Raw genomic sequence first — 11955 nt, forward strand, 5'->3', positions numbered from 1 at the left:
TGTAGTCAACATCTTAACAACTCAACAACTCAACATCTTAACAACTTAACAACTCAACAACAATTTCTGCGGCATTTTTTCTGAGCAGGAAACAAAATTTCACAGCCACATGCTGTTCTCAAATCAGCCATCACAAAAAACGAGGTTTGAGCGAAATTGCTTTTTCAAAAAAGTTCACTGTGACCAGAGAGAACCTTCCCAGGTAACACCAGTGGGTGCACTAACAGAGCGAGTTGCTGGATGCTTGCTTAGTTGAGGAAAAATGCGTACTGTAAAAGCTCCACCTAGCGGATCTTTTTTCTGATTTTTTTTGGGGGTACCCCATCATAAATGGGAGAGGGGGAGAAACTCATAATACATTGAGTTATTTTTGTTATTAATGTTTAGAGAGATGCTTCTCTTTTAGCCTGTTAGCGATGGAAAACCGTTATGCTTTTGGCATTATAGATTTAACACTTTGTTTTTAAAAGATAGATTCAATTCATAACTACAAAGTCAGACTGTGTTAAAAACCTGGCTTAACCTGGTTTAATCCTTAGCAAGATACTCAAGTTTTTGAACTAAGGTAGATTATTTCATCTGGAAGTTGAGAAAGAGATAATCTACCTCTCTTAAGAGTGTTTAAAAAATTATGTCAGATAATATCTTTAAAACACTATCTGTAACAGTTAAATATTCTTCCTTGTGTGAAAACTAACAATAAAATTATTCTTGCTGTAGTTTTTGGTAGAATCCCTTCACTCCAGTCAGATGACAGCACTTCCTAATACTCCGTGCCAGAATGTTGAGATGAGAAAGCAAGATGTGGCTCACCAGAGAGAAATGGCTTTAAATACTTTGTCTGAAATTGCCAATGTTTTTGACTTTCCTGACCTTAATCGTTTCCTTACTGTAAGTTACAATAAATAGTTCACATTTGAATTTTTCAATTTAGCATTTTGTTCATTCTATTTTGGATTTTATTTTTAAGGAAAAATTAGGCAGCTACATTAAGGAGCACATAGTGCCTAACTTTTCAAATTTACTTACCTGTATATAAGCCGAGCTTTTCAGCATATTTTTAATACAGTTTTTGTGGTAAAATTAGGTGTCTCGCCTGATAATCAGGTCATCTTATACTGGAGTATATACTGTATTTTCTTTTCACTTTTATTTGAGGCTTAAGTTCTTACTGATTGGTGTCATTACTCTGATTAGCTTCCCTAAAGAGTTAATACTAATTGATTAATGTTAATTCCATTAACTATTTTAGTATTGACATCTTCAGTGCTGTCATTGCTTCTATTGATGAATCAAAGTCTAACACGATAATTTCTACTCCAAAGAAGTTGTAGTAGTAAGGTACAAAGTAAATGGTATAAAAATAAGCTGCTGTGAATTTAGGTGATAGAGTTTACAGAATGGTATGCTTTAGGAATCTTTGAAAAGATATTGGGGCTAAGTTTTGAAGATAGATGGAGTAAATGATCTTTACTCGTACAAAACAGTTTATCATTATTCTTAAAGAAATTATAAAGTAATTCATTTCCAATTATTTGTATGATAGTACTATACTGCTAATTTTAACAACCTTAAATTTCACTGCTATTGGCTTATGTTTTTGTGGAAAGAAGTATAATAGTATGTAGTAAGGACCACAAGATAGTCATACCTTTTCATTCAATAATTTTTCGCTGGAAACCAAAGAGCATGATCCAAATACCAAAATGAAATAGAAACCAAACAAAACCCTGAGAAGAAATTCAAATTAAAACATAATACTTCTATATTATGTAACCGTTAGTGATTAAGTCTATAATGTTAGGTCTATAGCATTAGATCTATAATGTTATAGGGTAGTTATACAAAGTTGAAAGGCTTTCTGTTCCCCTAAAGATTTATAATCTTGGAAACCTTATATCCAGTTACTGTGAGTCAGAATAAATAGGGTCACTGTGACTCAGAATCTCCTGATGGCACAGGTTAGGGTTTTGTTTTTGCTTTCGGTGGAGTGGCATCTTCAAGAGTTACAGCCACATGAACCCACCAGTTAGTAGTGTGCCAAACTGAGAGGTTGATGGATTTTAACACATGCTCATGAGAAATGATTCTCTATTCTAGCATAGGCCTAACCTATTCTCTGCTGTACCTGCAGTGTCTGAATCAGTATATGTCTGTTGGATGAATAAATGGTAAATTTGAATTTAAATACAAGTTGTAAATGGACTCCAAATTTGTGTGGCATTTGAAAATATTTTTAGCCAGAGCTTATATGAATATTTTGTGTACATTTGGTGACTCTTAACGTTTGTTTTTTTCCAGAGGACATTACAAGTTCTGCTCCCTGACCTTGCTGCCAAAGCAAGCCCTGCAGCTTCAGCTCTCATTCGAACTTTAGGGAAGCAATTAAATGTCAATCGTAGAGAGATTTTAATAAATAACTTCAAATATATTTTTTCTCATTTGGTCTGTTCCTGTTCCAAAGATGAATTAGAACGTGCCCTTCATTATTTGAAGGTAAGTTAATTGAATATTTATAAATATTCTATTCTTTTATTTAAATTAGAATTCTAGGAAATCAGTTGTCACATTTTTATGAGGGAGAATAGGTCATTTACAACCTCTCCTAGAGTAATTTAAGTTAGAGTAATAGGCTAAATAAACTTTATTCTGGGTCTCTCACTGCCATCGAATCAATGTTAACTCATAGTGACCCCGTGATGGGTTTCCGAGACTGTTGTTGTTTATAGGAGTTAAAAGCCCAGTCTTTCTCCCACGGATCTGCTAGTGGTTTATAACTGCCAACCCTGCAGATTGCAGACCAATGCCTAACCACTATACCACAGGGCTCTGTAATTTGGGTCTAGAGTGAATTATTATTATTAACTGGAATTATCTTTTATTTTCTTTGATTATTTCACTATAATGGGATATGATAGTTATCTTTTCATGATTAGGGGTCTTAAGCTAATTTAATTGTAGTGATTTTTAGTTGATAATAGCTATGAATTGATTAATGATATAAAGACAACTACAGACATCGCTCATTTTATTGTCATTTGCACACAAAATATTATTTTACAAATTGAAGGTTTGTGGCAATCCTGCATTGACCACATCTGTCAGCACCATTTTCCAACAGCATGTGCTTCATGGCTCTGTGTCACATTTTGGTAATTTCCACAATATTTCAAATAATTTCATAATGCTATTACACAGTATAGTGCAGACATTTATACGCACTGGGAGATGGAGACCAAACATTTGCTGATATACTTTATTACAGTGGTCTGAAACTAATCCCACCATATTTCCACGGTATTTTATACAGCTATAGGAAAGAGCCCTGGTGGTGCAATGGTCAAGCATCGGATGCAAACCAAAATGCTAGTGACTCAAACCCATGTGAGAGAAAGACATGCTGTCTGACCCTGTAAAGACTACAACCTTGGTAGCTCTCTGGACAGTTCTCAATTCTATAGGGTCACTAGGAGTCAGAATTAATTCACTGAAACCAGGGTATCTATAGGACATGGGCTTTAGTGACTCAGTGGTAGAATTCTTGCTGTCTGTGTGGGAGACCTATGTGGCTAGTGCACTTCAAATACAATCACTGCCCATCTGTAATTGGAATCTTGCATGTTGTTGTGATGCTGAACTGGTGGTTTCAGGGGAGTTTCTAGACGTGGAAGAAAAGTCTAGCAATCTGCTTCGGAAAAATCAGTCAGTGAAAACTCTATCTGATCTATAATTGATTCATGGAGGTGGGACGGGACCTGGCTCAGTCTAGTCTTATGCAAGAGGTCACCATGTTTGGGGACTAACTGGATACCAGCTCATAGCAACAGTTATCTCTAGGAAGAGGCAACCACTTTCAACTGTAATATAATGTTTCGTTACTTAATGCTCTGACTGCAGTTTGACCTAGTTTCCTGCTAGCTTTTAAGTTAAAAAAATATAGCTTGTGGAATATGAGTGAGTCTACATGAGAATAGGAGAACTTACTAGTCAGAAATACATAGGTGACTACTCTTCTCTGAAGCTCTTTTATTGAATTTTATTTTATGATATATTAGGAACATACATCTTTCCATGTGAGAATTATTGAATGCATATTCACTTTGAGAAAGAAAAGCTGAATATTGTGGAGGTAAAATGGCAACAATGAATAAGTATTCATAGAATGCATACTCTATGCCAGACACTGCTATGTAGTATGTGGATCATGTCACTTAATTCTTAAAATTACCAACTAAAGAATATTATTTTCCATTTTGTAGATAGGAAACTAAATCAGCGAAGAGTAACTTGCCCAAGTTACAGCACAACTAATAAGTATCAGCTGTAATTTTAAACCTCAGCAACCTGACCACAAAACTGTGCTCTTAAATCACTAGATCAGACAGAGTCCTGATGATGTGGCTACATGTTGGGCTGGTAACTACAAGGTCAGCAGTTGGAAACCACCAGCCACTACGGGAGAAAAATGAGTTTTCTGCTCCAGTAAAGAGTTACAATACCACAAGGGTAGTTCTATTCTGTCCTATAGGGTTGCTGTGAGTTGGAATCGACTGGATGGTAGTGAATCTTGGTGTGGAAATCACTAAACTATAGTTCTTATTTCCACCCTGGTATTACATGTCTGAATATTGAGATGGTGATGAGATCCTTCTTAGAGAAAACTAGAACTCTTTTGTTTTTAATTTCAAAATAAAGTCTTATCACATCTGTTTATGGGAAACCCACAAGATAAAAATCCCTTCTTCATGTAGTTTCATAACACCACTGGCAAACCTTGTCACTTGGTCCAGAGCTCCTTATAGACTATTGCTGTTGTACGCTGAACCCATTTGTTTCAAAAGTAGATCTGTCCCATAGGTTTCTGGAAACTGAAATACTGAAGTCAGGCCTTTACTCCTGTTGGTGGGCTTAATAAATATACTTATTCCCTGGTTGTTCATATGAATTAAGTACTTTTTTGTTGTGTTTTTATTTTTAATTTGTCTTTGGCTTAGAATGAAACAGAAATTGAGCTGGGGAGCCTGTTGAGACAGGATTTCCAAGGACTGCACAATGAATTATTGCTGCGCATTGGAGAACATTATCAACAGGTTTTCAATGGCTTGTCAATACTTGCCTCATTTGCCTCAAGTGATGATCCATATCAGGGTCCAAGAGATATTATATCCCCTGAATTAATGGTAAGGAATGTGCTGTACATGTGTAACTCCTCCCCTCCCCCCCCACTGCTCCTCCCTTGGCACAGTGAATTCACCCATCAGCTCTAAATGCCCTTAAATCCAGAGTTGGATTGACGGGAAGCTAGAAAATGTGTTATACCTGTTTTATTCTTCTTAGCTTTATACTTTTCTCTGAAATCACTTTACTAGTGTCTTTATTCATCTAAAGAAATGCATAAATCTTTTATTTTATATAGTTTTACATCTATAAGAAAGAGCCTTGGTGAAGCATTTGGTACAAATCAAAACGTTGGTGAGTCAAACCCACTAGTCACTATGTGGGAGAAAGACATGGTTGTTTGATCCTGTAAATATTAAAGCCTTGGAGCCTCTCTGGAGCAGTTCTACTTTATCCTACAGGGTCACTATGAGTCAGAATTGATTTAATGGCAACAGGATATTTGTAAGACTTGGAGGTTGGTGATAGAATTCTCGCCTTTATGTGGGAGACCTGTGTAACCAATACACCTCATCTGTAATCCACTTCCCAGGCATAGAGAAGGGCAGATAAAGAGATCATGGAGTGAGTAGAGATGGCATGTAGAGACTATTCATAAATCTTCATATACATTTTTTATTGCTTTCATTCCTTTGAGAGATGAAAATGACTATCAGAAAAATATCTTGAAGGAGGTTTATATCTCTGCTTTCTCATTATCCTATACTTTTTTGGCAAATACTAATCTGGCTTTATTCAGACTACTGCAATTCTTGTCAGGGTCACCAACAGTCTTCCTGCTGTCAAATTCAGTATTCATTTCTCCGTATTTATCACCTTTCAAAGCACTCAACACAATTCACCTTCCCTCCCTATATGTCTGTCATCTGTGATACCATATTCTATCTATCCTATCTATCTATCTATCTATCTATCTATCTATCTATCTATCTATCTATATCTATCTAATCTAATCTATCTATCTATCTTCCTTCACTGGACACTCAGTATTCTTTACTGCCTCTTTCTTCATCTATTTTATCCTCTAAATGTTAGAGTACTTTAGGAATGTCTAACTCAGTTTTTTTCCACTATTAATATTCTTTTCTAAAATTATTTCTTGAGGTTCTTTGCTTTTATATGATTTATGTATTAATGATGCTGTAGTTGTAATTACAGGCCAGACCTCACCTGACCTTTGAATTTGTATGTCTGTATAGGTTCAGTTTTAGTAGAAAATAACTGGCTCACAATAAAATGTTTAAGTGAAAATTAGACAAAAGGTCATTCAATATTGTGGGCAAATTTAAGGGAACTAGCCAGGAATATTAAGGAACCTAGGGCCTAGCAGCAGCAGAAAGCCATGCATTTCGCACTGCCACTCCCACCCCCAGACCTGGGAAAGGGGAAGAAACTGGCTGAGAATAGAGCCGACATATGGGAGAGAGCACTCTCTATTGCTGAGAAATGCAGCCACTGCCAAAACCACCTCAAAACACTGAGGGAGCCCAAGTCATGCATAGCACTGTCTCCTCCTGCCCTCTGTTCTCCTGTAGGTGTTTCCTGATGCCTGAATTCAATGGGGAGGTAGGGCGCCTGAGTGATGCTGTGGGGTCAACTTTGCAGGCATAGAGCAGGGCAGAAGAACAGATTTTGGAGTGAGTGAGGATGGCCAGTAGAGACTGTTCAACTGCCTCTTTGCGATCCCTACTCATCTGTTTTATAAGCATTTAAAATTAGATTAAACATAAAATATCAAAGAAATTTTAAATTTTGTCACTAACTTGTGTCTTCCCTAGAGCCTTCCCTGTCTCAGGAGATAGTATCAACATCTACCAACTATTTGCTTGAGTTAAAACCTGAGCAGCATTCTTGATACCTCCATTTCCTTTGTCCTTCATAATCAAACGATCAGCAAATCAGGGTTATCTGCAGTATGTATCTTTCCATCTCTCCTGTCAATGCCCTCATACAAGCTACCATCATCTCTCCAGGACAACTGCAAAAACCCCTAAATTCTCATCTTTCACTATTCTGGCTAACGGTTTTTTATAGTGCATATGAGTGGTCTATTTATCATTTCAATCAGCTTATATAATTTTCCTGCTCAAATTACTTGGATTGTTTTTCACTGCTTTAAAAAAGTTTCAGACCGCGCATGGTTTTATGCTCTGTCTACTGTTTCATCTCCATATTGTGTTACCCTTTTCTTCCTTTCTCTTTGTTTCAGCCTACTCTTTGTGTTTCCTCAACATGTCAAGCAATGGTCTTATGCTTCAGAGCCTCTGCACTACATACTCTTTATTCTTAAAATGATCTGAAGTTTTCTCAGGTCTCCAGGTCACCTCAACTTACCGTAGCTCTCCCATCCCAATTCTTTTCTACTGCATGAGATCTTGTAGGACTTGTCACAGCTTGGTTGCATAGATATTTATTTAGTGTTCTTCACTCATTGCTGTCTACCCTGTAGGCTAGTAATGAGAAATAAACTGCTTATTTTGTATTCCTGTCCCCAGAAAAGGAGTCCTGATGACATAGTGGATATGTGTTGGGCTGCTAACCACAAGGTCAGCAGCTCAAAACCACCAGTCAATCCAGGGAGAAAGATGAATCTTTCAGCTCCCATAGAGAGTTATAGTCTTAGAAACCCACAGGAGCAGTCTACCCTGTCCTATAGGGTCACTGCGAGTTGAAATCAGTGTTTGGTTTGGTTTGGTTTGGAGTACCCAGTACAAGGAGCTCTGGTGGTGCTGTTGCTTAAGCGTGGTGTTCTTGGTTAAACATTGAATTGCTAATCCTAAGTTCAGTGGTTCAAACCTACCAGCTTATCCTTCAGAGAAAATTGAGGGTCTCTGCTCCTTTAAAGAAATTAGAAATTTTATAAAAGGTTGCTCTAAGTTGCAAACAACTGAAAGGGAATAGGTAAAGAATTGTAGCATGTGTAAATATTTGATGAATGGCAGAAAGCTGACCCCAAAGACTTATCTGTACAAATGAAAAAGCTTTAAAATCACAGACTATGTGAGTGCCATCTATATCTGCTTTAAATCCAAAACGCATAGGTTGGAGCCATGGAACCATACAGTTATTGAAGTGTGGCTTATTATGCTTAGTCCAAATCAAACGAATTTCAAACTAAATGTACTTGAAAACCAGATGATTTCTGTGCTTGACAGATGAGATGTTCTGATATGGGGAGAGTTGTAAGACACCAAATTACCCTTCACTGTGTGCTGATACACAACTGTCTCTCACCTGATGCTGTACCTGTACCTGTTAGGGATACCTTCATCAGGTGCCTCAATATCAAACGCTACAACTTTCTTTATTATTTTTTTTAAGATCGTTTTATTCGGAGACTCTTGTAGATCTTATAACAATCCATACATCAGTTGTATCAAGCATATTTGTACATATGTTGCCATCATTTTCTAAATATTTACTTTCAGTTTGAGCCCTTGGTATCAGCTCCTCTTTTTTCCCTGCCTCCCGCCTCCCACCTTCCTGACTCCTTGGTAGATTATAAATTATTATTATTTTCATATTTTATATCAGCCACTTCTTCTCTTCCCCAATGGTTTCCTCCCCCCCCCCCTTCCCACCTTCCCCCGATCCACCTGGTATTTAGAAACTCCCGTTTCTATTCCTGAGGGGCTTATCTGATCTGGATTCCGTGTGTACCTGTGTACAGGCTCCGGGATAGCCTGCAGTGAAAGGCAGGACTGGGGTCATAATAGTGGGGGGTGAGGAAGCCTCAAGGAATCAGAGGAGTATTGTGTGTTTCATTGGTGCTATACGGCACCCTGGTTGCCTCATCCCTTCCTTGTGACCGTTCTGTGAGGGGATGTCCCACTGTCTACATATGGGTTTTAGGTCTCTACTCCGACCCCCCCACCCATTGTTCTCAACAATTTTTGTTAGTTTGTTTGTGGTCTTCTGATGTCTTACCTTGATCCCCTCAACACCTCATGATTGCCTAGGCTGGTGTGCTTCTTCCATGTGGTCTTGTTGCTTCTCTGCTAGATGGCCTCTTTTTTAACTTCAAGCCTTGAAGAACCTAGACACTATATCTTTTGATAGCCAAGCACCATCCGCTTTCTCTATCACGTTTGTGCACCAAAATTTTGTCTTCCGTGATCATCACAAAATGCCAGGTTGTTAGAACCAAGAGTTCTTGCGTTTGGGGAGGGCTTGACAGGGGCCCCCAAATCCGTCCACTTCCTTAATGTATTGCCATATAAATATATGTACATAGGCCAATACCTCTATTTTTATGATTTATATATTTACATGAGTGCATACCTGTGTTTATACCTCTATCCAGAGCCTTGCTTCCGAGATCTATTCTGTTTCCTTTTACCTTCCTCCTGCCCTACCATCATGCTCACTCTTCTTCTGCCTCTTAGTAATTTCTCTCAGCTAGATTACTATTGCTCTAACACCCCCAAGATCTCTGCATCCTCCTCATTGTTGATTTTTTTAAAAATACTTTTATTGGGGGCTCTTTCATCTCTTACCACAATCCATACATTCATCCAGTATATGAAGGACATTTGCACATATGCCACAGTCATCGTTTTCAAAGCATTTTCTTCTCACTTGAGCCACTGATATCAGCTACCCATTTCTTCCCCCTCCCTCCCCTGCTCACCCTTCTTCACGAACCCTCAATAAGTTATAGATTATTATTTTCATATCTTACATCGTCCTCCACCACCCCTCACCCACCTCTCTGCTATTTGTTCCCCTGGGAGGGGTTCTACATTGATCCTTATGATTAATTACCCCCTTTTCACCTCCCCCTCCACCAATCCTACTGGTATCTCTACTCTCATTGTTGGCCCTGAGGGGTCTATATCCTGGATTCTCTGTGTTGCAGGCTATCATCTGTAGCAGTGTGCATGCTCTGGTCTAATCTGATTTGTAAGGTAGAATTGAGGTTGTGATAGTGGGGGGAAGGAAGCAACATAGAACAAGAGGAAACTTGCGTGTTTCATCGGTGCTATACTCTACCCTGACTGGCTGATTTCTTCCCTGTGATCCCTCTGTGAGGAGATGTCCAATTGTCTATAGATGGGCATCGGATCTCCACTTCATGCACCCCCCCTCCTCCCATACAGAACAAAACATGGTTTTGTTCTGGGTCTTAGATGCCTGATACCTGATCCCATTGACACCTCATGATTGCACAGGCTGGTGTGCTTCTTCCATGTGGGTTTTGTTGCTTCTGAGCTAGATGGCCATTTGTTGTTTATCTTCAAGCCTTTAAGACCCCAGATGCTGTATCTTTTGATAGCCGGGCACCTTCAGCTTTCATCACATTTGCTTATGCACCTTTTTAAAAAAATCATTTTATTGGGTGCTCGTACAACTCTTACAACGATCCGTACATCCATCCATTGTGTCAAGCACATTTGTGCATTTTTTGCCATCATCATTCTCAAAACATTTGCTTTCTACTTGAGCCCTTGGTATCAGCTCATCATTTGTTCCCCTCCCTCTCCGCCCCCCCTTCCCTCATGAACCCTTGATAATTTATAAATTTTTATTATTTTTTCATGTCTTACACTGTCCGACGTCTCCCTTCACCCACTTTTCTGTTGTCTCTCCCCCAGAGAGGAGGTTATATGTAGATCTTGTGATTGTATCCCCCTTTCTACCCCACCTTCCCTCCACCCTCCCAATATCGCCACTCTTGCCACTGGTCCTGAAGGGTTCATCTGTCTTGGATTCCCTGTGTTTCTAGTTTCTATCTGTACCTGTGTACATCCTCTGGTCTAGCCAGATTTGTAAGGTTGAATTGGGATCATGATAGTGGGGGGAGGAAGCATTAAAGAACCAGAGGAAAGTTGTATGTTTCATCATTGCTACACTGCACCCTGACTGGCTTTTGTGCTCCCTGTGACCCTTCTGTAAGTGGATGGATGTCCAGTTGCCTACAGATGGGTTTGGGGTCTCATTCCACACTTATGCACCCATTTTGTCTTTAGCAATCATGTCGGGAAGGTGAGCATCACAGAATGCTGGATTGTTAGTACTAAGTGTTCTTGTCTTAAGGGAGTACTTGAGTCGAGGCCCAATGTCCATTTGTAACCTTAATTCTTAACACATAGATAAGAGTACATAGTAGTATTCCCTTCTCATTATATATCTATTTACATATGTACATGCCTGTATTTAGGCCTCTGTAGATGTCTTTTGCCTCCTGGTTCTTTCCTCTATTGCCTTTTACTTTCCTCTTGTCCGACCATCATGTTCGGCTTTTATTTTGGTTTAGTAATTCCTCACTGCTACATTGCACTTGATTAAGCCCCATTAGGCATCCTATGACCTTCCTTCCATTGATTATAGTTCACGTGTTGTTCCCTTGTCTCTGGGTTGGTTACCCCCCCTTTTCCTGTATCCCCTTGGAATCATTGGTCCCATTCTTTTCATCTCTGAATTATTTATCCCACCTATCTTATCTAGGTAAACATGCAGATATATTAATAAGTGCAAAAACCTGTCAAATCCAAATAAAACAACAAAGGAAGTAAAAACAAACCAAACAATATCAACAAAAACCAAAAACAATCAGAATAACAATAACAAAAAGAAAACCACTGACAGGAAAATTCCATTCTGTCCTATAAGGAGTCAGAATTGGCAGTGGTTGTTCCATGATAGAAAGATGAGGCTTTCTGCCTCATCTGTAAAGATTTAGTCTCAGAAGCCTGCAGGTGCAGTTCTGGTCACTATGAATGGGAAACGACTCAATAACTGTAGTTAGTTCTTGAGTTTAAGTAGTCACCAAAACCT

At 38.7% G+C, this 11955-nt stretch overlaps 1 protein-coding gene across 1 annotated transcript in view; it reads left to right on the forward strand.

The window, feature by feature from the left end:
* The window catches only part of ATR (ATR serine/threonine kinase), a 135630-nt gene that overhangs the window by 28909 nt on the left and 94766 nt on the right, over positions 1 to 11955 (forward strand). Inside the window, exons 14-16 of the mRNA XM_004712069.3 lie at positions 721 to 891; positions 2302 to 2496; positions 4995 to 5180. Coding sequence (XP_004712126.1) covers positions 721 to 891; positions 2302 to 2496; positions 4995 to 5180 — 552 coding nt within the window. The remainder of the gene's footprint in view (positions 1 to 720; positions 892 to 2301; positions 2497 to 4994; positions 5181 to 11955) is intronic.

The sequence above is a fragment of the Echinops telfairi genome, unplaced genomic scaffold, assembly GCF_000313985.2.
Source record: "Echinops telfairi isolate 266 unplaced genomic scaffold, ASM31398v2 ScPeMD7_16;HRSCAF=60, whole genome shotgun sequence".
Lineage (NCBI taxonomy): Eukaryota > Metazoa > Chordata > Mammalia > Afrosoricida > Tenrecidae > Echinops > Echinops telfairi.